The sequence below is a fragment of the Maniola jurtina genome, chromosome 11 (assembly GCF_905333055.1).
Source record: "Maniola jurtina chromosome 11, ilManJurt1.1, whole genome shotgun sequence".
In the NCBI taxonomy this organism is placed as follows: Eukaryota; Metazoa; Arthropoda; class Insecta; order Lepidoptera; family Nymphalidae; genus Maniola; species Maniola jurtina.
In genome coordinates this window covers 8,749,805-8,777,123 of record NC_060039.1, presented here as the reverse complement: position 1 = coordinate 8,777,123, position 27,319 = coordinate 8,749,805, and the positions used below count along the sequence as shown (strand labels likewise).

Below are 27,319 nucleotides of genomic sequence, written 5' to 3'. Positions count from 1 at the left end.
ATTAAAAACAAAATATCGATAATATATCCGATATATTGATACCTACATGACATTTTTTTAACAAATCTACTTGTCACTTGTCAAATTCTGATTCATTTGACTAGATTATTGAAATCACTACGACCTGAAAAAAAAGATTGAAATCTTGGTTGGATTGCAATTTGCATTTGCAATTATTATTTATACTAATATAATTTAGGAAATTCTCATTTCAATATCTGGTTTTGTAAGGCGGTTTATCAAATATTTTTGCTGTAATCAGCAAGAGCTATCTATGTACCTGACAATAGGAAGAGATTGAATCACAGACTGTGATTGTAGATAAAAATCTTTGAGTGAAATAAATAGTGCAAGATGTGTGGAGGATTTACTTGTTCTAAAAACGCTTTAATAGCGTTGAACATTCTTTATGTCGTAAGTATTGTTTCATATATAATTGCGCATGATAATCAAGTGGATTCTAATTTTACTCTTTGTCAATAGGTGGTTGCTTCTATCCTGATATCAGTGGCTGTGTATGGGCAGGCCTCGGCGCTGGTCACAAATTTGCCCATAGTTGGAGGCATTCTAGCATGTGGCGTACTTCTTATTCTTATATCATTGCTGGGATTGGCTGGAGCTGTAAAACATCACCAAGTTATGCTTTTCTTTGTATCCTTTGTATGAAAAAATATTGTTGAACAGTTATTGCAAAACAGTAAGTCCGTCTGCACAAGCCCCGCTGAGCTCTGTGTTTATACACTGCAGGGTAATGGTCAGATAGGACTACTTGCTTTACAATTTCTACATTGATGCAACAATTCTGTCTTTGTAATAGCGAATCGAAAAGTGGTTAAAAGATTTAACATTTCTATCTGATTTTAAACTAAAATCTTTGTTAGCATAAACTTATAGCTTTCTCATCAATACAGCCACTTTTGCTGCATATATTGACACTTGCTAATGAATCAAATCCAATGAATTAGCCATTATAATGCCAAAATACTTGCCATTGATCTAGAATAATGAAATTTGGCAAGAAACAAAGTTTCATTGCATAAGTAAAGGAAAAAATTAAAAATCATTAATTTGTAACATATTGAAACGTTTTTCTTTTTTTTGTTATTACAAACTTGTATTTACATTTATGGATACTTCAAGCAACACAAACAATGGATGTATCCTTCCAAGGTAAGGAACCCTTGGTGCATGAGTCTGACTCACACTTGGCCAGTTTTTTATGTAATGACAAACTTTTTGTCTATTTGTTTGACTTGTTTGTTGTAACTATGTGATCCTAAAAACTAGGTACAATCAATTATTGAGAACAACACTTTCCTTAACATGCTGATATGTAGTACATGGTGATTCTATTCCTGCTATTCCTGGTGCAGTTCTCAGTGGCATGTGCATGCCTTGCAGTCAACTCGGATCAACAGCAGTTAATGGCTCAAGAGGTAATCACACTAATATTATAAAAGCGAAAGTTTGTATGTATGTGTGTGGGTGTGTGTGTGTGTGTGTGTGTGTGTGTGTGTGTGTGTGTGTGTATGTTTGTTACTCCTTCACGCAAAAACCACTGGACGGATTTGGCTGAAATTCGGAATGGAGATAGATAGTATCCTGGATTAGCACATAGGCTACTTTTTATCCCGGAAAAATCAAAGAGTTCCCGCGGGATTTCGAAAAACTAAATCCACGCGGGCAAGGCCGCGGGCATCGGCTAGTAAATAATAATATACAGTTAGACAATAGTGATAGCATCAAATTAGTTGTCAATCAATCACAAAACTTTCATTGGCATCTTCAACCGATAAATGTCCACTGCTGGACATAATATGTCTCTTGTAGGAATTATCACATGTAACGTATCACATGTATCACAGGATTCCCTGGGGCTTGCCCGCTTTCTATCTATGAGGTCTTCCAACTCTGCTTTTCAGTACGTGGTCACCATTCTAGCACCTTGGGACCCCAATGTCTATCATTTCTCGACTTATGTGCCCAAATCTGCACTACACAATATGTTAAATCTAGTAAACTAGATGATACTGGCACTGTAACAAAATTTCTTCAATATCAATTTAATGGTTGGACTTTGAAATGGTAACAGACTTTGCATTTCATAATATAAGTAGATAAGTAGGTATAATAATAATGGGTTATGTTAGTTTTTATAGAACCTTACCATAACATTTGTTTTAATAATTTCTAGGGCTGGAACACAGTAAATATGGATGTGAAAGAGGAAGTTCAAAAGAGATACAAATGCTGTGGATTTCAGAGTAGAATTGTGCCGATTAATGGTACTGCCGACTTTCCTTCGTGCAATGCAATTGATGTAAGGATATGTATCTTTTCTTTATAAAATTTTGACTAGTTAACTAACTAACTAACCAATGCGGTTTGTCATTTAGTATTCGCGATTTGCTGTTTTATTAACCCCCAACCCAAAAAGAGGGGTGTTATAAGTTTCACGTGTATGCACAACAGACGGAAACGTTTAAGTGTGAAAACCAGCCCAGAGAGAAGAAGTTTCACGTGTGTATCTGTCTGTGGCATCATAGCTCGTAAACTAATGAACCGATTTTAATTTAGTTTTTTTTTTGTTTGAAAGGTGGCTTAATCGAGAGTGTTCTTAGCAAAATCCAAAAAAATCGGTTCAACTGTTTGAAAGTTATCAGCTCTTTTCTAGTTACTGCAACCTTCACTTGTCGGACGTGTTATTTACACTTGTCACCATTGCAATACGATCACCTCACTAGTGCGACCCTGAAATCAGGAATATAAAATGGGGAATGTAAAACATATAATGGGGAATATAAAATGTTGTTTAACCACAAAACAAGCTTAAAATCATTAACATTTTTACTGTTGTGTTGTTGTGGTTGAAAGATTTCTGACAGGACCTTATCTAATACTTATTACATTGTCGCTCATTGGTTTGCGATTTGCATAATTATAGGTTATTTTCAGAGAATTTGCTGTTCAAACATGGAGATAACACCTGAATGCTGGTGCCAGCCATGTGTAGAAAATCTTAAGGAGACTATCGACAGTGCTTTCAAACTATGTGGCGGTATTGGACTTTTCTTCAGTTTTACTGAGGTACACTTCTTTAATTTTCTATTTTTTATTCAAGTTAGCCCTTGACTGCTATCTCTCCAGGTCTAACCTAACCTAACCTGAAAGGGGTATGGAAGTTTTTATCAAACCCATACCCCTTTGGTTTCTACACAGCATTGTACCGGAATGCTATTTGTCGGTACGACTTTGCCGGTAGGGTGGTAACTAGCCATAGTCATAGCCTTCCACCAAATGAGACCACAGGAAATTTAGAAATTATAAAATTGTAGTATTATTATAGTATATAGTAGTTATAAATATTATCTATGTCAAACATGATAATATGTGATAAATTATATCACCTTGCCAAGAGTAAATATGATATTAACATAGACTACAAATAATATTATTATTTTTCCTCATTGTGGACGAATATTTATACAGCACAACAAATATAACTTCACAATGATACCCAATTTTGTTGTAGGTACAAATTACACAATGTCTAAAATAAATTGACAAGTCAAACATAGTGCTATCCTTTTTACTATGTTCTTTGTTGAAAAGGATAGCATTAATTTTAGACCTGATAATTTAGCTCAGTTTATTATTGTGTACATCAAGAATTGGTACCTTTGATACTAATTTGTTTGAGCAATAATCTGTAAACTAAATAGACAGGTCTAAAGACAGTGCTATTCTTTGTTGCAATAACGTTGCAAAAATGATAGTACTATTTTAACATTTGTCAATTTAGTTAAGAATCAGCTTACAATGATGCCTCTTCAGGCAGTATTTAAAAGTAAGCCAATTTTGACAGATTTACAATCAAAAACTGTCAAAATGTCCTTATTTCTAGTTAACAATGATGTTATTTGTATGTAAAAAAGAAGTAGATGCGTTACTGACGTATCTAAAGTGAAGACTTAAAACTACGACACTTGGGTCACATTTGTAGAGCGCTATCTCTTCTAGTCTCGTGTGTTTTGTATCTTTTATCTTACTCATCATCGACTACGAATTTTATACGCCATGTACTTAACGTGTCGATTGTCCATGGTCCATCATTGTTAGTAGTTAAACATTTTGTAAAACAAAATAAAAAAAATACTTAAAACTGCAAATCTTTTGCCTGGGGGTGTGTATAGCATCACTGTGTATAGTGTGACTAATTTTCTATCTTATAACATTTTCTGTATGATAATAGGTATATTGGTGTAAGTTGTGACTAACAATTCGGCGGTTATTTCCAGTTTCTGGGTGTGTGGTTGACAGTAAGATATCGTAACCAAAAGGACCCGCGCGCTAACCCCAGTGCATTTCTCTGAATGCTCTAAGGATTGAATGGTTTAAGGTGGACTAGAATTGTGCTTGTGAATCATCTTAAAGCATGCCTTGCCTTGCATGTGATGCACTGTTTTTATATAATAGATTAGTTAATGCCCGCGACTCCTTCCGCGTGGATTTCGTAGAAAATCCCGTGGGAACTCTTTAATTTACTGTGGTAAAAAGTAGTCTATGTTATTCTCCAGATGTTTAACTATATCCATGCAAAAAATCACATCAATCCGTTGCTCTGTTGCAGCGTGATTGAGGGACAATCCAACAAACAAACACTTTTGCATTTATAATTGGATAGTGATTTTCACTATCTTTCTGTAAACTTATAATATGCAGTCCCACTAGTTAATAGTCAGATCGCCGGCCCACTGATAAGAGTCTCTTCTCAGAATGGCAAGGGCTTAAGCTATAGTCCGCCTCGCTAGCTAAGTGAATTGATAGATTTAAAATTATGGAGAACGACCACGCATTCAGGTTTAATCACGATGTTTTCCTTCACCGTTATAGCAAGTGATATTTCATTGCTAAAAACGCACATAACTGCGAAAAGTTTGAGGATTCGAACCCCAGGCCCCCACGAATGGGAGTTCGAAGTTTTAACCACTAGCCTTTCACTACCACCTACTATCCTGTATCTTTCATAATCATTACTTATTTATCTTGCCTAAATACATTTTATAAAAGTTTGGCATACTTTATACATTTTATGAAGGGCGCCAAATGTTAAAATACCACTGGCCGTAGTGATATGTATTATCTAGACGCACAGCTCGCTTTTAATGCTGAATCAGCAAAGCAATTCACTTACCTTGTCGGCTAGAGACATTAAATACGCTTCCAAGCCGCCTGTTGTAGTTTAAACTTCAGAAGTACTTTCTGAGACCACTTGTAAAACCTAATGTCCATACAGGTTGTACCCAGAACGCTAGCAAAATCTTAGCTATATTAATCCACTACCATAACACAATCTAATACCAATAACCATTTGCTTTATCTTGTAGTTTAAGTGGTTGAGTATTTTTCAAACCCGTATTGTATGGCGTGCAAAACTCGGGCCAATGCCCCACCTACGACGCGGCATTGATTCCGAGTGAACTATTTACGGAACGTTCGTTGCCTCTAGCGTCAGTCAGATGTTTTAACTTTTAAAAAAATAATTTAAATTTAAAATTACTTTTAAAAAAAAAATAGCAGTTTTTGCAGGGTAGCTTATCACTAATCATTAGTACTATCACCTGTCTTCGTTTTTGCTGGTTCTGGTTACACCCTATATAGACTGAATCGAATTGCAATATTTAATTTAGAGCCTCAATAGCTTAACCGGTAAAGGAGTGGACTGAAAACCGAAAGGTCGTCGGTTCAAACCCTGCCCGTTGCACTATTGTCGTACCTACTCCTAGCACAGGCCTGACGCTTAGTTGGAGAGGAAAGGGGATTATTAGTCATTTAACATGGCTAATATTCTTTACTACAAAAAAAAAAAAATTGCCATGAAAGTGACCTGTGTTTCTTTTTGTATGTACTCAGTTTCATGACAAATAAAGAGAACCGAAACAATTTGTGATTCGAATCGGCGATCTAATAGTTTTTCAGTCTTCATAATTATAATAATTATATTAGGCCAAACAAAGCTAATATATTGCATTTGTATGACTGTATTGCATGATTAATTTAACATTTGAATTCATGAAAAATATCAATATAGCGTATGGGAATGTATTTATTAAAAAAACACTGCTAACTTATTTTACTTTTATATGTTATAAATTGTAGAATAGGTACACAATGCACGCTTTTGCACAGTTTTTTATAAACACTTAAATATTTCAATTTACTTTTTAGTGTCTGAAATATGTATTTGCAAATGCATATTATGAAAGATTTTTCATATTTTATGCCAATTTTATTTAGGTTTTCGTGAAGGACACAGCATGATTCAGCAATTTCTTAGCTTCCTTTAAGTTTTATCAATCTAAAAGCTTCTAAAAGATTAACAGAGCTTGCGAAAACATACCGTATTTTGGTGTATTTTAATAAAACAGAAATAAATATTTTAGAGAAATAAATATTTTAGACAGGTTGGATAAAGAACCGTTATAACCGTTTAGACGCACAACATCTATAACGTAAAATGGCCAAGATAAAATTGTGGTGTGTGACAGTGAAAGATTTCTTACGCAAAATACCAAACAACCTATAAATTTTTGGGAACATTATTTATTGTATTTTATAGTTTCATTTAGTTTATATAGTATATTAGCGCTCTGGCGTTATGCGAATTTGGCATTCTGAATACCGTTTTACAAAGTTTGGCATTTTGTGGTTTTATCAATGTATGTGTGCATCTAAACGATTTAAAATTCGATGTGTTTGCGCTGGCCCTTAGTTGATATCAGGTTTTATTATATTTGCTATAATTTTTTTTCCAGCTATTCGCAGTTTGGCTCGCCCGACGTTACCGCAACCAGCCTGACCCCAATTACATAGAACCTCACGCTATATTTCCCAGGAAGAATTATCTATATTAAATCAAATTTCTTTAGATATCATATTTTAGATAAAATAATTATGTCTCAAAATGAAGTTAAATAGAAATTGAAAAACAATTTTTCTTATTGTTATCATAGTTATACAAAATAGCAGGGTCAAATTATTGATTTGTGAAAATTCCAAACATGTAAACAATTTTTTTATAAACAAAAAAAGCAAAACTTCTTCTATAAAGTACATTTTGTTTAAATTCCGAGTATTGTCAATTGCTATGCATGACAAAAAGTTTTACAATAATAATGTCAATATTGTTTGCATGTTTGGTTGTTTTTAAACCAATTTATAAGACGTATTGTACCTTGTTCAAAAACATCCATAAAAAGGCTTTAATTATGACACTGATAATATAAGACATAGCCTTACGAATCACTCACCTCGCGCAACGCTGTGAAGGTCAAATATTTCTTTAGAAAGTTATCAAGTTTTTGCATTGCTCCGTGCAATCTTAATTTAGCTACACAATTCCTGTTATATATAACTGAATTAAACCATTGTTACCAGTCCTAACGGCGGTCTCTCCGTCACTCGCTCTACACAAACGTAATTTGGTTTTTATTTGAATATTAATCAATCAAATTCAACACAATTTTGCAGACACATTCTAGAAACTAATATCTATCTAACTAATATCTAACTAACCACACACGGTTTGCTAGATTATTGTAAAAATATCCAGTTTAAAAGTTACACGGGCTTAAAGATTTGTATGTAAATTCTTGAAAGGGGTTAACGTTAAAAGCTAAACGGGCTAGCGTTGAGTCCCTAATATCAATCATGATCAACCCATTTCCGCCCCACTACTGGGTACGGGTCTCCTCTCAGAATGAGAAGGGTTTAGGCCATAGTCTGCCACGCTGGCCCAATGCGGATTGGCAGACTTCACACACCTTTGAGAACATGGAGAACTCTCAGGCATGCAGGTTTCCTCACGATGTTTTCCTTCACCGTTAAAGCAAGTGATATTTAATTGCTTAAAACGCACATAACTGAAAAGTTAGTGGTGCGTGCCCGGGATCGAACCCCCGACCTCCGATTAGTAGGCGGACGTTCTAACCACTAGGCTATCACAGCTTCTACAGCACAGTCCCTAATATACTTGTCTTATATTCATTTGTCTTGTATCTGTAATTGATTTACATTAGTAAAATGTTTTCGCCAATATCTAAAAGCGCAAATTGCCGTCAAAGCGCTACATAATTATTGTAGCGCTATACTTTTCAGCAAGATGCATTTTTATAGCCAGTTTACGAGCTCTAAGAGATTGTCTTAGAGCTCGTAAACAGGCGTACAGGCACTCAGTTCTGACTTCTTAGTAACCATAGTAAAAATGTGTGTTAAAGTAAGAGGGTCAACATAAAATCTTATAAGCCATAAAATTCTACGAAACGTTGATTGCTAACATTTTTGGTAATAAATCTCTCAGAATTTGAGTAGGGCAAAATACATTACTGTGTTTTTGTGTCGTGAAGCGATAGAAGGCAATTGGTGTCATACATTTTCTCTTAAAATTGGTCGTGCCACATTGCATTGCAACACACCTCAACACAGTAATCTATTTATGCCTTTCGATTGGAGGTGCTCGCTTATATACTGTTGACAAAAATATTTGATATCATGGTGTTGGATGACCTATCTCGTCTATATTGGGATAGGTCTTGCCAATCTTATGCTTGCTTATACTAATTAGGTAGTAAATCTTTGTAATGCCCTCTCCGTCGAGTATAATGAGACGCAAGAATAGGAAAGCCAGTGACCTCTTTCTGTGTGACCAGTGTAACTGTAATTTGAAAATAATATTTTTCAAGCAAATGCTCTGCGTTCACTTAAGCGTATTGTCTAAGTTTAACTAAGGTTAATACAACAAAATCTATTGAAAATATACTAAAAGTACTAGATGATGCCTGCGACTTCGTCCGCGTGGATTTAGGTTTTCAAGAATCCCGTGGGAGCTCTTTGTTTTTTCCGGGACCAAAAGTAGCCTATGTCCTTCCCCGGGATGCAAACTATCTTTGTATCTGTCGTCAAAATCGATTGAACGGATGGGCCGTAAAAAGCTAGCAGACATACAAACAGACAGACACACTTTTGGATTTATTTATAAGTATGGATTAAACTATGTTTTCAGTTAAGATGTCACAATATGGTGGAAAGTTTAGTAGTCTAATGTTTAGTATAAAGTGGACACATTACGCATTATAGTATGAGTCGAGTGGTAGAGTCATGCCCCATGAGCATAACGGAGCATAAGAGCCACAAGAGACCTACATGAAATAAATAAAGTATTTGACTTTAAAACTGTATACTTACAATAAACAGAGTCTTACTTACGTTAACAGCTTTAACTAACATATTCTCAATTTGTCAAAGGAAGTACGAAGAATTGACTTCCACTGTAAGGTAGATATGTGTGTATGTGTTATAATATATGCGTTGTGCTATGAATCCCTGTTTTTGTGTGTTCATTTATGATTAATACCGTAAAAAAACAAAATAGTCGCCAGTGTTTAATTCTTATATTTTTAAGTATAGTCATGAGCTGTGTTTTAGTAGGTTTTAGTGACGTATAGGACTACGAGTGACCTTCCTAAGTAGTTCCAAATAAATCTATTTTTTGTATGTTTCTTGTACTAGTCAATAACGTACTGAGTAGTTATTCTATAATCTGCTTTAGCCGCATTTTTAAAGTATCTTTTGAAATAATTCGTATATTTTAAATAGTTTACTCCTTGTGTACCTTAGCAATAGTAGGTATATATTTACCTTTAGTAAAAGTTTTGGCACTATTTTTATTGTTTTTACTGCCTCGCCAATTCTTTAGTGTTTATGATTTCAAACATATCATGTACGTAATGAATGCCTAGAATTAATTTTTACCTACATCTCTTTTTTTATTGTAAAGTTAGATTAGTTTACATCTTAAGTTTAGTTGGCAAAATTTATGTATTTTTAATTTTTATATCAAAATTTACCCCTGTAGATTTTTTAGGAGTTTTGATTGCTGTATTTTTTGTATTAAGTTCATTCGTTTTTAGGGTTTCGTACCTCAATGGGAAAAACCTTTTGACCATCTGCTCGATGTCAAGTTCCGTTTTTTTTGTCAGGCTTAAGTTATCAAATTGAAATTAAAATTAAATATAGAGATCTCAGTTAGAAGATATGATTTCACAAAGCGAATTTTCATACAAAAGTACCACGCGTTGACAAATTACATTCTTAAGTACCTTTAGGGTATTTAAAAAAAGGTACGGTACGGAACCCTCTCAGGTGCGAGTCCTACTCCCACTTGATCGTCTTCTTTCCTACTCAGTGATATTTATTACTAGAAGTTTCAAATGATACAATATAAATATTATTATGTGTTATTACCATTGTATTGGTATGTACTATGTAAACATATTTCAAAATAAAGTGTTAATGCATTTAAACTTGTATTAATAAATCATACCTTTCTTCCGTTCCGTTCCCTAGTTAGTAATACCTTCATAAAGAGCAGAATGCGATATGCACCGCCCGCCTCCCCACTACTAAAGAAACAGGAAAAGCAAGCAATACACGCCGACACAACGTCACACGAATCTTCTAAAACACTACTTTCGTTTCACTCCGATATCGAAGCATCCATCACAATGCACAATTGCAAAGTGATTGTGCATTATGGAGTCTACATTTCCTGAGGATGCTACGGTGTCGGAGTGAAACTATCTACATTGAATTATTGAGTGTGTTCTGATTTGAGTGAAATGTATTGATATGCTTGCTTTTCCTGCCCTTCTTTAGTAGTGGGAGGGCGAGGGGTGCATATCGTATCTTGCTCATTGTACCATACCACACCATACAGATTTGTCTGTTTTGGCGGACTATAGTGACTTAAGCTTGGGGTTCCTTCATCCTTATGAGTTCATAATATCATGGACTTCCGCAAAATAACCCCTGCTTTTATCCAATAGAACTAAATAAGTAGGTATTTTGCAATTGAGGATTCACGAGCACCTGCTATTATACATACCTACCTATCTCGTTAAAAAATGTACATGCCTACCTAATTACAAAATAGATTTCGAAATTAAATAGTACAAAATTCTATTAAAGCAGTGGGTCTTACGATTAAAATATTAATATTGATTTAATTTTTATTGGAATGAACTCTGTGAAATTAATTAACAGGAAGGTCTTATCAAAGAATCAGCTTGAAAGTAAACCTTGCGAGAAGCGATAGATAATAATTTGATAAATAAAATCAGCAGTGTTGATTTTAGTACCTACCTATCTGCTAAAACGAAGATACGGTCTGGGTACATAAAACCTATTGATTTATCATTAGTTATTAGTATACTGAACGATGGTAACTAATGTTTGAAAGTAAATTAACCTTAATAAGTGTTCAGTAAGTGTACGTATCGGGAAATGAAATTTGTCTTTGCGAGCAACTGCGCAAGCCGCAAGCTTTTTCTACGCATCCGCGCCCATCGAAACTGGGCAGAAAAGCCGGGCCGCCCGTATCCACAGTCGCGCAGCATTTGCTAAGGTCGCTGCACTCATCGATCCGCCTATTCACTCTCCTGTTACAGACAATCCGATTATATAGTAGTGTAGTGCTAGTGTATTTACATGATGTCCTTCGATCATGATGAGCTCCGTGACGAGTAAGTATTTACAATTACTAAGCCGCACCTACCTTATTGACGTAGTACCTACTTACATGGACATGGGTATTATCTACTTCTGAAGAGTAGGTACCTACATATACTATATAACACCTTAATGATATAAACTAGATATGCATAGGTATACATTCTTACCATTTTATTGTTCAGGTACCTTTAGACTAAAAATTACTTTAAACTTTACCTACCAGGTAGATAGAAAAAGACTAGCGTATCTACCTACCCAATTTAAGAACATTTACCTTAGTTTATTCCTATTAAATTTTAAGCTGTATTTTTTATTGTTTTTTATAATTAAATTAAATAAGTAGGTACCTAACTAGGTTCCTTGGCCTTTACTGACCAATTTAGTGTAAGATATAAAGGCATTGTTTCTTCGGTAAACAAAAACAGAGTTAGCCACAAAAGAGTGAAACTGGGTGAACTTGACTCGACCTCTTGAGACCAGTAACCTAGTTAAATTGTAGGCAAATAAAGATATAGGACATCCACTTGTATAATATTTACCTTACTGCATTGAAAAGGACGGTTTTAACTGAGTGCGCTAATTTTGGCGTATCTAATCTTGTTATCTATTTTGTATGTATTTTGAATCATAGTTAGGTATTTTGGCTAATTTTGCACATATGAGTAGGTTCGTTGTATGATGCTGCCGATATTGAGTAGGGAGGTAACCAACGTACCCACTTAGGATTTTTTTAACCCCCGACCCAAAAAGAGGGGTGTTATAAGTTTGACGTGTGTATCTGTGTATCTGTGTGTCTGTGTATCTGTGTATCTGTGTATCTGTCTGTGGCATCGTAGCGCCTAAACGAATGAACCGATTTTAATTTAGTTTTTTTTGTTTGAAAGGTGGCTTGATCGAGAGTGTTCTTAGCTATAATCTAAAAAAATTGGTTCAGCCGTTTAAGAGTTATCAGCTCTTTTCTAGTTTTATTGTAGAAAAGAAGGTTAGATTACCGTTAGGTTCATAATATTATGTCAATAGACAAATGTCAAGCTGTCAAGATGGACGTTGCCTAAATACATAATTATTTATTTGAAAATGATGTTTTGGAAAACTCAAATACTTTGGATCGTCGGGGGTGTTATAAATTTTTAATTTACACTTGTGGACTTGTTTAATAAGAATATTATAGCTATGCGAATCATGACTAATAACCCTTTCCCCTTCAATTAAGCGTAAGCTTGTGCTAGAAGTGGGTACGACAATAGTGCAATGAGTGGGGTTTGAACCGCTGACCTTTCGGAATTCAGTCCGCTCCTCAACCATTGAGCTATCGAGGCTCTAATAAATACCTGCATAGGCATTGGTTTTCGGCGTTTCCAAACTCCCATTAGCCCGGGGGCCTTAGGCTCGTGCCCCACGTGCCCTTATGGTAAAGACGGAACTGTTTATTAAATAGGTACCGAGGTGTGTTTGTGTGTAACGGAACCAAGAAAGGCGTGCGCTCGCATTGTATTTCCGCATTGAATAAATAAAATAAAATAAATATGTATAGGTACAATACCTATCACGTCATACAAAAAGACTTGTCCTAACTGACTAATCTATTAACGATCTGAACTATGAAAAAAAAACAATAAAAACATCATGCGCACAGCCCAAATTGCTGAGACTAGAAACTTGAAACTTTGATAGTCTCATATTTTTACGATGCATAGAAGTCATTGGCCCTCACTAAGAATTTTTTTTGAAATTCCGTCCCTTAACAGGTAAAAATAGGGGATGAAAGCTTGTATGGAAGTCGATCTTTTTGAAGTTCCATTAAAATAATTGGATTTAAGATTTTCGGTAAAATGAGGATTTACCTACCTAGTTACCTACCTACGCATTTCACGATTTTTGTAATAGTGGATGAAAATATTATGAGTCTGTCATGTTTTCAAGTAATTCTATGAAAATTTTGGGCTTTCGGTTTCAAATAAAGAAATACGCACTTAATTCAGGATTTTTGAAAATTCCTACTCCTCAACGATTTTCAAAAATTCCACACGAGTAAAGTTTGGGCGGGGTGGTTAGGCTATGGATCTAGTAAATATTAGCATGTAGACCTGTCCATAGGATCTATCTATCATCCGTAGTAACCAAAAAAATACCCAACCCTCGTTTCAACAACGTCTCTTGAAAGTTTTCGCGGTAAGTAGTTTCATATAGAACACTGACCTTCTCCACTAAAAACTTTATACAGATTGATAACGTATGACCTTCAGATTTGCTGCGACCACGCATCTAAGAATTATTAAGATGGTATCAGTAGGGTTGAGGTGACCAGCTATTTTAAAAAGCAATGACGGTTCCGACTTCAACATTAACTGGGACTATGAAAAGCACTTCTTGGCGAAGCGAAGACGAGGCCCGGCCCGTCCATTTGCGTTCTTGCCTGACGTGAGACATTCTATTAGATTAGATATCACCCTGTCCAAACTCTAAATACACTTTGAAACTTTGAAATAGATACAGCAAACTAAGACTTGATCCACAAATAACGTCTCTTCATTACCTAAGCGTTTATTACCTATAAGCCATTATAGGTACTTCACCGGGTTGAATTGAACTTTTGTTGCTAGGGCTGTCCTCGAATAAACATGTAGGGGGGTGTTTCTAAAATCAACGGGGCTGTGTTAACGGTTTTTGACAAAGTAACGTCAACGTAAAATAGGTGGCGCGATGGTGGCGCGCGAGTTACATTGCAAGGGGTGGCTCTCTTCTATAATAATAATAATCAAAGGCATTGCAAGTTGAAATGCATAGGGGTGCGTAACTTACTTACGGGGTAAGTTACAAATGATAAATTATTATTAACCATTGCACTCACAGAATAGGTAAGTAGAATAAGTTGCACCACAATTACAAATTAGAATAATAGTTGTACAACGGTGTAATAGTTGTGTGATACAATTTATGACAAGACTGTCCCGATTCCCGAGGGATGTAGGGACACCTTATATATTTCATGAAATAATTGATTCACGCTACGTATAATATGCGTCCGTGTGAGTAAATGTTTGTTTGATTGCTAAGCTGCAAGTTGGCTGACTCTATTATTCGTTACTGGGAAGCTGGCGTCTCACTACGCTAGTGCTGGTATTGTGTGCTCACGTTATAGCGATCAGTGGTGTAACGGTATATATAAATTAAAAAAATATTCGTGCTGAGGCATAAGGTAAGTTTTTTATTGTTTGATTATTGTGGATTTAAAGTCTAAAAATTAGCATTTTTTTACACTAACTTACCCTGAAAAGTACCTACGTTAGATTTTTTTGCATAGGAGCAGTTAAAATGAAATATTAGATAAATAAATAATTATTATTAATTACCATAAATCTCTATTACCTAGATGGATAAATAATGGATATACTTTCTAATAAAATTATTTTATGAAAATAATAACTAGGTACCTACTCCTTTCGCAATTGCAGTAGGTAAACGAAACAGGCGTCTTGGTAACCTTGATCGAATTGTTTGCCAACAAATCATAAGTTCTGTTGTTTTGTTTTATATAAGTAGAGTTACCTACATCATTGTGCTGTATATTGGTATCGCCTATCACTTAAATTTTTGACCTTTGATTAAGTTCTTAGTAGATAATATTATTGTACTTAAAAGTAGAGGGGACATAATATTATGTCGCATTACGTAATAAATGTTGCTACTTACTGCGTTAAAAACATAGGTATTTTTTAAACAATAGTTTACGTGAAGTTTGCCATCGATTGATAAGGAGAGTAGATAACTATTTACCTAAATCACCTAATGCATCCAAGTTGGGTACTTAAAAGATGATCATATTCATACCTATTCATCTCGTTTATAAATTAAGAAGGCAGTAAATGGAACAACATTCAGCATATTTATACCTGAATCAGTAAATATTGTATAGGTAATTTACGAATGTAGACAGGACTTATCTAGTCCAAGAGTACCTAAGCATGCAACTTTGCAATATTTATAAGTAGTGACGAGTAAGTCCATTTTTTTAAAGAACTAACCCTACCGTTTATATCATAGATTTATTAAAACTGGTTTATAAAACCTGAAAGGGCATAAGCACAACATTTATGAAACGGAGCCTTATTATTTTCGGCCCAACTTATTTTTTTTATTCCTTTATCGTCAGTCATTATTACAGGACGTCACGATGCCTCAAACGAATGCTGCGAATTTAAGCGAACCTTCTGAGCAAGTACAAAAGAATGGATGGCATTCATCCGAACAACAGAACGGGCATCAGCCACACAGGAAAGTTTTTGATAATGACGACGAATTTCAAGCGAACGGGAACCAAGATAATGAAATGGACGAGAGAAATAGTGTTAGGTTGTTAAGTACTTATTTAATATTTATGTCGAGTTTTTGGCCATAAATACAGATAGGCGCAATGAGTAGATAGGTACGCCCTGTTGTTAAAAAAAAAAAATTGTAAGGTAATAAACATAAATGTTAAAAAATGTATGGCAGGCGGGCTAATAGTCCTAACTCCTAAGTAGATTGTTAAGTAGTGCCCTCGCCTGCCATACATTTTTTAACATTTATGTTTATGACCATATTTCTATTTTATAGAATACAAAGCTTGTTTTCTGCTTTTCAGTTAGCAGGCAGTTTTTAGTTTTTTTTTTAATTTGGTACCTCATTTTATTACCATTGTGGTACGGAACCCTAATATTGTTTTGTACCTACCCTACATCGATACTTAATAATTAATTAATAATGCTTGTATCCGATAAAAATTTAAAATACATTTTATTGATTTAATGTACCTATAGAATTTCTGCAGTTACAGTTTTACTATAGACGTAAGTAAGTAAATACCTACTAGGTAGGTAGGTATATAGATTAGAGGAAAAACAGTTTCAAATTTTGTGGTTTCATAATCCCTGAAGGAAAAGATATTTTGGATTGCTATAACAACAAGAGTTTAGGGAAGGCCAACTTACTTCTTTGTACCTACTCACAAGGGGATTTCCTCTTCGTCATTACTCATTATTATTTACTCAATAACAAATTTTACGTGTTTTCGTAGATATCCCGATGGCACGGTGCGACTCCGTAATCCGAACATCGAACTTATGGACCAAGACATCCTTTACCATTTGGCACTGGGCAGCGGGTCTCATGATCTTGTCGAAATGTTTGGCGATGTTAAGGTATGTCTATACTTACTAGAATAAAAAGGATACTGAACCGATTTTAATAATAACTCTACCATTAGAAAACTATTTTATTCAGAAGTTACATAGGCTATGTTTAGTTTTATTCATTTATACCTACCCACCTGAGCGAAGGCGGGCGAATCAGCTACTATTTTATACAAGGTCTTAGACACATCCTAGCAAGCTGAGGTTAAGACCAATGTACCAAAAAAATAATGAGCCTCGTAGCATGATACCCGTGGAAGACACAAGGACTTAAAGAGTTTGTTTAAACCTCCAATGTAACAACCCTGCAAACAGCTGATCGCAAAAATGAACTAGTAAGAACTTCCGTGAACACGCTGAACAGTTCGAATTGATTTATCAAATAGGCTATACCTACTTAGGTGATTCGCCTCGGTTTCGTGATTGGTGAATTTAATAGAATCCGTGCATCCATGTTTTTGAGATTAGCTCTTCCAGGCTGACGTAGCGGGCTGACTGTACTCCATGTTAATTTACGGTCAAGGACAAGTTTATCTGATTGTCGTAGTTGCTATTATTTATAGTTCAAGTGTTACGTATTGTTATTGATCGGATAATATCATGTGATGCCGAGTTAGGTCAGACGTGGTCCCCTTACCTATATTATATCCGCGATATCTATTGCAATCAAAGGCGTCGTTTTCTAGCATTATATACCTATTATATCAGTATTTATAGATTAAGAGCTGTATGGTTCAAATTACTAAATAGCAAATACAGATTGTCAATGTTGTGATGTGGTTGTGATAGAAACCTATGCTATTATCGCGACACAGAAGCATATTGAAAACAGAAATAAAATTTAATAAAGGAAAGTTAATGCTGAATATGAAAAGCGTAAATTGAAAAAAAAAGGTTTATTTCTACAAGTGATACCTTGTTAAATAGTATTCTTAAGCATTATTTTTTCGATTTTTCAGTTTATTTAATTTTTCCAGTTCGTCTGTATGGGCGGCACACCAAAACGCATGGAGCAGTTCGCGTACACCATAATGGCTGAGATAGGGCACAAGTTGCCCTGCGGTACCACGCTGCAAGATATCAGTCAGTTCTCCTACCGCTACTCCATGTATAAAGTCGGCCCCGTTTTGTGTATCAGTGTGAGTATTTGAGTATCAGATATATCGTCTGTACCTATGGGCAGCACACCAAAGCATATGGAGTAGACAAGACACAAGCTTTCCTACGGCACCCCACGGCAAGCTTCAAGAGTCAAGACATAGTCAGTTCTCCTACAGCTACTTCATGTATAAAGTCCGGCAAACTTGGAAATAACTTGAACCTGAAGCAGCGTAGTGGGAGAAAGTTGGCGAATACGGGAAGCGGAAGTCGACGTATCAACCAATCGCGTGGACTCGCGCCTACTATAAATCAACCAATCGCGTGCACCCGCTATTCGTCAGCCATTCGCGTCGTCGTTTTGTTCACCAACATCTCTGCATCATGACAGAGAGGCATGTTGATGAAGACAAAACGTAAATTATAATAACTTACGAGAAAGTGAGTTGGCATGGCAGAATGAATAATACTTAGCTTCATATGAAAGAATTCGAAATAGTTTTTCAAACGACCTATTGTTCAATCGTACCTACATCTAGTTTAATCACTTGCGTAGTGCAAATATTCCATTCGCCAATAAAGATAAACTTGCGTAACAAGACCGCAAAAAGCGATGCTTTTCAATTGAGCTAATGAATCAGCTGTGCTCGCGAGATATTAATATTGAGACAAATCGAATATGCATGTCAACTTTGATTAACCCCAAGAAATTTTAATACTACCATGATTAACCCGACATTGACCGGACTACCAGGGTTCGATCGTATTGACGATCTTTTTAGGGTTCCGTAGTAAACGAGGAACCCTTGTAATTTCGCCATGTCTCTCTGTCTGTCCGTCCGTCCGTGGCATAGCTCAGAGACTTTTAACACTAGAAAGTTGTAATTTACCTGTACCTACATATTAATCATGCGGATACAGTGGTAAAATAAATCTTAAAAAATTTACGGTCGGCCTCAGAATTCGAGTAGCAATTCCGCGAAACTTGGCATCAAAAACCTGTCGCACTTATGACCTTTTTTCTATAAACACGCTACAAACAGTCACACACCTAACGCATGTGCATAACCGTGCCACGCGAATATGATCATCAAGGTGCTAAACGACTTACGGCCTTTGACTGTCTACATGTAAATCAATATTTTTGTGTACTTCCAGCACGGCATGGGTATTCCATCAGTGGGAATCCTCCTGCACGAGGTGATAAAACTGATGTACCACGCGAAGGTACGCGACCCAGTGTTCTTCAGGATCGGCACGTGTGGAGGCATTGGTTACGAGGGCGGCACCGTCATCATTTCCGAAGAGGCAGTCGACGGCGCGCTTCGGAATGTTCTCGAATTGGTAAGGAGTAAAGGAGTACTAAAGGAGCAGTAATATTATTAGGAGTAGGTACCAGGTCAGACGCAATTTGACGGACTTTCCTTGTTCAGTGGTAAAGTTTTGGCCTTATTAGAGATTATACCTACTTAATTCATAATTCAATTATAAATAATTGACAACAAGATCTATCAACAAAGTTAGTAACAATAAAAATTTGATTAATAGGAGACATTTAGGGAATTTATGATTGCTAAATTGTCTGGCGGGAAGTTTTGCCCGTTACCTACTATCAAACTGGCGAAGATTTGCAACCAAACAGTTTAGCGTTCCGGTACGACGCTGCGTTGTGATCGATTAGGGGTATATGGGTTTAATTCATTGATAAAATACATAGGTATTATATGGTTAATTAGACTGCCTTTCCCTTCCAAGTTAGTCTACTTTTGTCTTAGACTAACTACATCGTCACCATCAGATGAGATCGTCAATTATGGAATCGCTGCTATAGCTTGCTTCCTCGTACGTTTTTCATAGCAATGAGAAGTTAGGACAGATCACTTATTAGAATCTTATTAGTAGTTTAGTAAAATAAGGGAACTGAGAAACCGACCAACAAACATTCAGACTTAGACTGCTTAATACGGAACCCTCCCGTACCTATTCAGGTAAATCAGCTTTAATAAGTCCAGACTATCTAGTCTAGTGACTTGTTACCTTTACCTTCTCGAGTTAAGTTCAGTGCATAACTCTTTGGCAAACACAAAGGGTGCTGTTAGCGGAATTTTCAACTGCACTTGTTTCAACTTTCAAGTACCGCCGCGCAATCAAAAGCTTAGGCACATTCGAGAAATTAAATGCTATTAAATTCAACATTAATGTTGAAATAAAAATGGATTTTGGATATAAAAAAAAAGCAGAGCTGCCTACTTTTTATACTTCATAAAATTCTTCAGTGGTGATTTAGACAAGAAGGGTCATAATAGTCAAGGTGCAGGGTATTGTTAAAAGCGTCCTAAAATGGAACAACAACAGGTTTAAATGGGTTTTGCCGAGATGAACAGCAAAACCCACAGTCATCCCGTCTCTAAATGGAATTCCAATTTGTCGTTTTTCAATATATTGTACTTGTGCATCGACAGATTTTGACTTACTTCTCATCTCGACCCATTGCCAACCCACAATTGTCGAGTCTCCTCTCAAAATAAGAAGGGTTTAGGCCATAGTCAACCACACTGACCAAGCGCGGATTGACAAACACACATCTTTGAGAACGTTATAGACAACTCTCAGGTTGTCAAACATGCAGATTTACTCACGATATTTACTTTGGTAGTTGTTTAAAACCCACATGGATACCTTTAAAAAGTTAGAAGTGCGTGGCCGGAATCGAACCCCAGACTCTTCGAATAGAAGGCCGAAGTCTTAACCACTTATACGCTATCATCGATTTTTATTTAGTAGCTTAATACATTTTGATGCTATTTTCTTTTCTTTTGTAGACGGTTCTCGGTAAGACGATTCAGCGACTGGCAAAGTTGGATAAAAGGCTAGTTCGGGAGTTGAAGGCTCTATCTGACCCCGAAGATCCCTATGACACTGTGACGGGCAAGACTATGTGCACTTACGACTTCTATGAAGGTAGGTATCCTATAGTTGTAACTTGTATCTCTTCAATATAATAAATCAATTTTATTTAAGTTTGTAAACGTGTGTACCTAAAGGCAAATCTAAAATTGACTATACTTACAACAAAGACCTGTATGAAGCAGTTCACATTGGGAATCGCGAATAGCACTCGCGATGCAGCTGCAGTCGCGTGTCGCCGAAGTCACAAGGCACAAGGCTTTATCCAGTTCCTTGTTTTAGGAATCGTACATGAATTTAACTCACCACCTAAATCTCGTTAGGTTACTCATCAAAGAAAGTACCTACTACACGTAGATAAGGTTTTATATGCCTCATTATTGTGTTGTGGCGTTGTTCCCGCTGGTACTTATCCGGTCTAAAAGTAGTTGTATTTTAAATTCCAGGTCAAGGACGTCTCGACGGAGCTTTCTGTGACTTCACAGAAAACGACAAGATGGAGTACTTGGAGGGCATCCACAAAGCTGGAGTCGTGAACATCGAGATGGAGTCGCTGGCGTTTGCTGCGCTGACGCACCACGCCGGCATCAAGGCAGCTGTTGTCTGCGTCACGCTGTTAGACAGGCTCAAAGGCGACCAGGTACTTGCCTGCTAATACTTTAACCATTAGGCAGAGAAATATAGAAATCCGTGCTGGCGCAACGTGCAGTGTGATTATGTTGCATTCAAAATCATATACATAATATATGCATAGAGCTGGCACGGATTCCAAATGACTACATAATATAATGATTATAATACCTATAATAATTATTAAATGATTTCATATCTTTATTTTTTATACTACCCCCTTGTTTAACTTTTTTTTAATGTCATAGATGATAATATTCCAATGTAAGTATTTTGTGATTGAATGTGATCTTACTTATGTCCTGGAATTGTCTGAATGCACTTACCAAAACAATATCTAATGTTAATGCTTTACTTTTATAGGTTTTAGCACCCAAAGAGGTTCTGGATGAGTGGCAGCAACGTCCAACTAAGCTCGTCTGTCGATACATTAAGAAGTGAGTCTGAATAATTTAAGTCATTAAAATCCAACGTAATTCTCCCTCTAAAGCTTATAGAGTGCCAGTGCATGCCAGATCTTTGTTATTTTATAAAAGCTGAAAGTTCCTCTGCGTACCCAACACAGGGAGGAATGATCAGCGACTATAAAGTTTGGATCATGGTGGCTTTGGGAAATAACAGGAAATAAGGGTGTAAAAATTTTACGTAAAAGTAAAAAGTAAGCTTTTATAAAATAACGAAGGCCTGGCACGCGCTGGCTCTTAGTCCATTATTTCTATTAAAATCTAACAAACTATACTACATTATTAAAACACAATCATTTTTCTTGTGGGGCTCTGGTGAATGAACTGGTATAATTTTATTACAAGGTATAATAATAATTAAATTAAAGAGAGCTAATACAACAAGATGCCGACGCCATGGTGCTAAAGAGAAGAGAAAGATGTCAAACACAACCACAGATATAACATAGATAAGATACAGATTAGTTAGCACTATAGAATAAAATCAGGGTTACCAGTTTATAACTATTTTTCTCTTGTTTATAGGTATTTGCAAATGAAAGGCAGATTGTCGTTGGATGGACACGGATCGATCTCCGTTAAGAGTCCGAGGAGGTTCAAACTAGTGCAGCAAGAATCCGAAACTTATGATTAAATAGGTACCTTTATCTCAAGATTACACAATTGAACGTCGTAAAACTATGAAAGTCGTTCAAATTATACTTCTCAAAATATATTTTATTTTTAAGCGTCGGAATTTAATTTCTGGCTGAGAAGTTTTTAATTTTAAAGGAAGCAGATGGGAAATAGGTACTTTATTTCCATTCAAATCTAAGCCTATAAATTATAATAATTGGAAATACTTCCACGGAATCAGTATGCAGATACCTACCTACCTACTACCTACTGTCTATAAGTACATTTCAAATTACAAAGAATGGACACATAGACAGATATAGAATAATTATTTTTGTTTTCTCTGTAACTATAATATTAATGCAAAGCACAGCTATAATGCAAATCTTTGTTCGAAATACAAGTAGGTACCTGCCTATACAATAATATGTAGGTATTTAGGTACATACCTACGCATAGATATATTCAGATCTGAGTTTTGGCACAAAATATTGTGTGTCACTGCCAATTTAGCTACACTATGATTTGTATTAATCATTAATATAACGACAATATAATAATAATGATTACTTACTTTGAGCGTTTGATATGGGGATAATTTAGATATATTTAGGTAGGCACCTACTTTTATTTTATTAACTATACTTACCTGTTTGCTTGTGGTAACTAATACCACAGTTTTTACATCGTAAAACTGTGCTTATATCTACATAGGTAATCTGTAATTTGTGTAGGTAGGTACTAGGTACCTACCTAAATCAAAATCGATTTTAACATATCTGTTAAACAAAACAAAACTATATATCAGAAGACCAAGCTCTCGTTAAATTACCTATTTACTTACTTATTTTACTTTACTATATTTACTATTTAGTACCTACTTACCTACTACCTACAATGTATGTGTTCTCTATCCCAGTGTTTTGCCCCCTCTGATGTATAATTATTATTATCAAGACCTTAAAATATTATTACAACTTTCATATTACTTATATCTACTTACTAAGTAGGATCTAGTGAAATAGGCTAATTGTATTTACTACTTACCTAGCTACTTATTTTATTGTTGAATGTTAAGCTTATGCTTGGTGCATATTACAAATATTTATTCTGGACCTAATAATGACCTAAGATAAATCTACATGACTATTATGATCTAACAAGGTATCGATCAATCCTCACCTCACTCACTGACTGATTCATCAACGCCCAGCCCAAACCCTCGGGTCTAGAAAGCTGAAATTTTACTCCTGTATTATGTAAACAAGGAATAAGACCAGATTTTTTAAAATCTCCACAAAATAGGAGAAAAAGGATGTAGGCACAGAAACCCAAATTAATACTTATATCTATGGATGTAGGTATAATATTTTCGCCGAGCGAAGCCTTGGGTATTTATAGTAAACCTTATGCAGGATAGTTTAGTTAGCCTATTATTTCATATGAGATTGCATCATCAGCCAACATATGATTCTACCAAAGAGTAGGTATGTAATCACTACGTTAGATTCTACAGTCAGTCAAAAAACCTTATCAGTATTTTTAAGTAACTTAAAAGTAAAAGGTAGGTACCTACTTACATGTAAAAAGTATGATGGACGACAGACATAATGTGTTTGTGAGTAGGTTCGTTGTTCTCTCGTATTACATATTTATTATAGGTACCTACCTACTGCGTGGAAAACGAAAAAAATACCAGTTGGCATTTCGCGTTTTTGGCGTTGTGCGTCTAAATGCCAACTCAAAAAAAAAAACGATATTACTAAATTGCGGAGGTAAATAGTCAGCAGTAAGCATAATATGATTCATACTATTTACTTTTGTAAAGAATATAAAAGACAGGTTTTTAAGATCAAAATTTGTCCCGAGAGGTTTTAATTTGATTAGAAATAAGAGTATTTATCACAAGTAGTACTTATCTACTTATTTTTGAGTTCATGATAATGATTGGCGATTCTGTATTGTGATAAAGTTTAGGATTAATAAGGACCACCATCACAGACAACCTACTTTTTTGTTGGTGACTCTTTTATTTTAATTATATTGTATTCTATTCGTTTATCTTTTTATTAATGCTTGAACATTAATTTATTTGTAGGTAACACGAAATAGGATGCTGTTTAGAGATGAAATCATTTTATTGATAGAACAATTAGTATCTACCTACATCGACTAGTTATAAGAATTAAATATCTATGTATAATTTTCCTAGTGTTTAATCTTATTGTATTATACCTATGTACTTATTATGTTTGGTTAAATACCATATACCCATTTGTTTTTTTAAGCGCTCTAAAGGTGATCGCATCAGAAGAGACGACCTGTAAGGAGAGACGCACGCACCTAATGAACTCACTTCAAAGAAGTCAACAAAGGCTCCCTCGAGTCTTCAACGTCGACCTCTGCTGATTTCATCAGCATTGATGCAGTTGATTCGGCTGAATCTCTCATAATATTTGCAATGAATATGTTAGGTTCCAGCGGTTCTAGCAGCTCTGTCTGCTCTTGTACCTACCACCTTTCCAGTATTTCAGGTTTTCTCTTTTGTCCATCGATGTTCCTTCCTACCTATATAGAACGGGTCTCATTGGAAAAACAGCGTTCATTAAATCAATTTGATTTGCTAAATTAAATCAATTAGTTCGACTGTGGACGCACGTTTTGATTGACAGCAATCGAAACGTACATATATCTATAGTACGCGTCTATATCTTGTCTATATAATATTAAGGCCTCATTCATACGAGAGCTTTTTTAATGTCCGTTAAAAAAGCGTTCAAATAGAACAAATGCATTCCCAAGTATCTGTTCACACGACAACGCTTTTTTAAGGCGTAAATACAACGTTAAATCCGCCGCTCGTGTGAAAGGGTTAAAGGTATAGTAATCCGTCTTGCAGTATGTTGCTTTTGGATAACAATCATAGACTTATTAAGTATATTAATGTTAACAATAGATAATAATGCAATCATCGTACATGGCACCACGCAAAAACAAGAAAGACATTTCACTAGGATTCGTTTAAAATTCGGGTGCATTTTCGTGGACACATCACGCATTCATTCGAAATGAGTAGGCCTAAGTATCTATGATGTGATCACCTTAACTGGGAAAATAAAAATTCTGCACTCAATAGCATAAAAAGGAACATCGAAATTAAGGAATCCGACTGAAAAGTTGGTCGTCTGATATTACATATTTAACGTGCTTCCACGAGTGATGTGTTTGTGCACAATTTGGACCGCGTATATGATTAGTAGGTATGTTGGCGGTGTTTTTGAACTATTTTTGCTGTCAATAGTAGTTGTAGAGTTTCGCTGTTTAAATTATAGTTAGTGTTAAATTTAAGCTATTAGTAGCCCTGCTTACAGTAAATAAAACGAAGCGTCAACGTCGTTAAAACGAAAGCTCCGATTCAACAGGCGCTCCTCCCTCGGGTGTCTGCAGAAAGATTACTGAATGCAGGGTTGTAATACTTGCTTATAAAATATGATGTTTGAGTAATTGAATATTAATTATAAAGCTATGTTTATCTAAGTACAAGTTAAGAAATGGATTAAATAAATTATATCTATCTACTTGAATTGTAACCGTGTCTAATTGTTACGAGTTACGATTAGGTACAAAGTACTGAAGTCTTTGTGAAGACTTTGTGACCTATATAATTTACGGCACCAATATAATAGATAATAGTCATAAGATATAAAATAATTTTAGTTTTAAGTGTCTACAAACAAAAAATGTTAAATGCTTGATAAAAAATTATTGTAGTTGAAAGTTTCAATCTGCACTTTTTATGGTTTTGGACTCAATTTTTTCTATTTCAATTTCCAGTTTTTAAAAAACCTAATAGTGTTATATACCTAACTAATGAATTAAGCCTATACATACTGTTCAATTTTATGCATGTTTTATATTTTCGATGTATTAAATGATTATATGCCAAACCTAAGGTACAAAATATGTTTTTGTATGGGATGGAAAATATGTAGGAATAGCCAACCGATTATGAGAAGGATTAAGGTACATAGGAATACGATTCATCTACAGCAGTGGTTACTGATCGAACAGCCAATGACGCTATTTGCTCAGTGGATCCCACATATCAATTTTGATAAAATGTTCTTAGATAAAATTTTACAACTAATGCGTCTGCATGAATTTATTTTCAACAATGATTTTGACTAAAGAACTAATAAACATGAAATTTCAGTTGTTATGTGACCATCTCTCCGAATTTTGCCGATTCAACTTGTATGTTTGTATATTACGTAACCTAAGGTCATAAGAACTTAGGTACATTGTGTGTCAAATTTTTTTTTATCAGTAAATTAATGAAGACATTTGAACAAACTAAGTATTAAATAAAACCATTTCATTAGATTGAATAAATATACGTTACTACTAACACTTTTACTGTTTGCGAAAATTGGACATAATATTGTTGTGTATGTTTTTATACAAAATAAAGTAGGCGTCCGTTACATAATATTACAAATTAAGTACCTACTTAGGTAATATATTATTTATTGAACAGATGTTAGCCATTGGGCCGCTTGCATGTGTTATATATTGAATAAAAGTGTTTGTTCCCTCATAGCCTGCTGTTTTTATACTAGAATTCCGTCATAAAACTAGCAACCCTTTGTAAGTACCTATATAATAAAGTTTGGTCATCCATGCCTTCACGCCACAACTTCGTTCGCGTGGATGTAGGTTTTTTAAAATTCCCGTGGGAACTCTTTGATTTTACGGGATAAAAAGTAGCCTATGTGCTAATCCAGGGTATAATCTATCTCGATTCTAAATTTCAGCCCAATCCGTCCAGTAGTTTTTTGCGTGAAGGAGTAACAAACATACATACAC

The 27,319-nt window shown here is 35.3% G+C and overlaps 2 protein-coding genes across 8 annotated transcripts; both read left to right on the top strand.

The window, feature by feature from the left end:
* Positions 1 to 87: 87 nt before the first annotated feature.
* Positions 88 to 7,702, top strand: LOC123869825 (tetraspanin-13). 2 transcript variants are annotated; one of them, XM_045912885.1, is made up of 7 exons: positions 88 to 414; positions 484 to 651; positions 1,338 to 1,436; positions 2,195 to 2,320; positions 2,956 to 3,087; positions 4,299 to 4,399; positions 6,816 to 7,702. In XM_045912885.1, the coding sequence occupies exons 1-6, from the start codon at positions 355 to 357 to the stop codon at positions 4,371 to 4,373; spliced, it is 660 nt and encodes a 219-aa protein (XP_045768841.1). In that variant the 5' UTR covers positions 88 to 354; the 3' UTR covers positions 4,374 to 4,399; positions 6,816 to 7,702. The 2 variants fall into 2 exon arrangements, with proteins under 2 accessions (XP_045768841.1, XP_045768840.1); XM_045912884.1 differs by lacking the exon at positions 4,299 to 4,399 and having other exon boundaries at positions 90 to 414.
* A 3,564-nt stretch (positions 7,703 to 11,266) lies between these two features.
* On the top strand, positions 11,267 to 27,052 carry LOC123869814 (uridine phosphorylase 1). Of its 6 annotated transcripts, XM_045912863.1 has the most exons (10): positions 14,603 to 14,767; positions 15,734 to 15,921; positions 16,625 to 16,748; positions 17,717 to 17,878; positions 18,996 to 19,181; positions 20,660 to 20,798; positions 21,191 to 21,384; positions 21,738 to 21,811; positions 22,364 to 22,476; positions 24,742 to 27,052. In XM_045912863.1, the coding sequence occupies exons 2-9, from the start codon at positions 15,743 to 15,745 to the stop codon at positions 22,470 to 22,472; spliced, it is 1,167 nt and encodes a 388-aa protein (XP_045768819.1). In that variant the 5' UTR covers positions 14,603 to 14,767; positions 15,734 to 15,742; the 3' UTR covers positions 22,473 to 22,476; positions 24,742 to 27,052. The 6 variants fall into 6 exon arrangements, with proteins under 6 accessions (XP_045768820.1, XP_045768819.1, XP_045768818.1 ...); XM_045912862.1 differs by lacking the exon at positions 24,742 to 27,052 and having other exon boundaries at positions 14,603 to 14,763; positions 15,726 to 15,921; positions 22,364 to 22,570; XM_045912861.1 differs by lacking the exon at positions 24,742 to 27,052 and having other exon boundaries at positions 15,722 to 15,921; positions 22,364 to 22,570.
* The last annotated feature ends 267 nt before the right edge of the window (positions 27,053 to 27,319 follow it).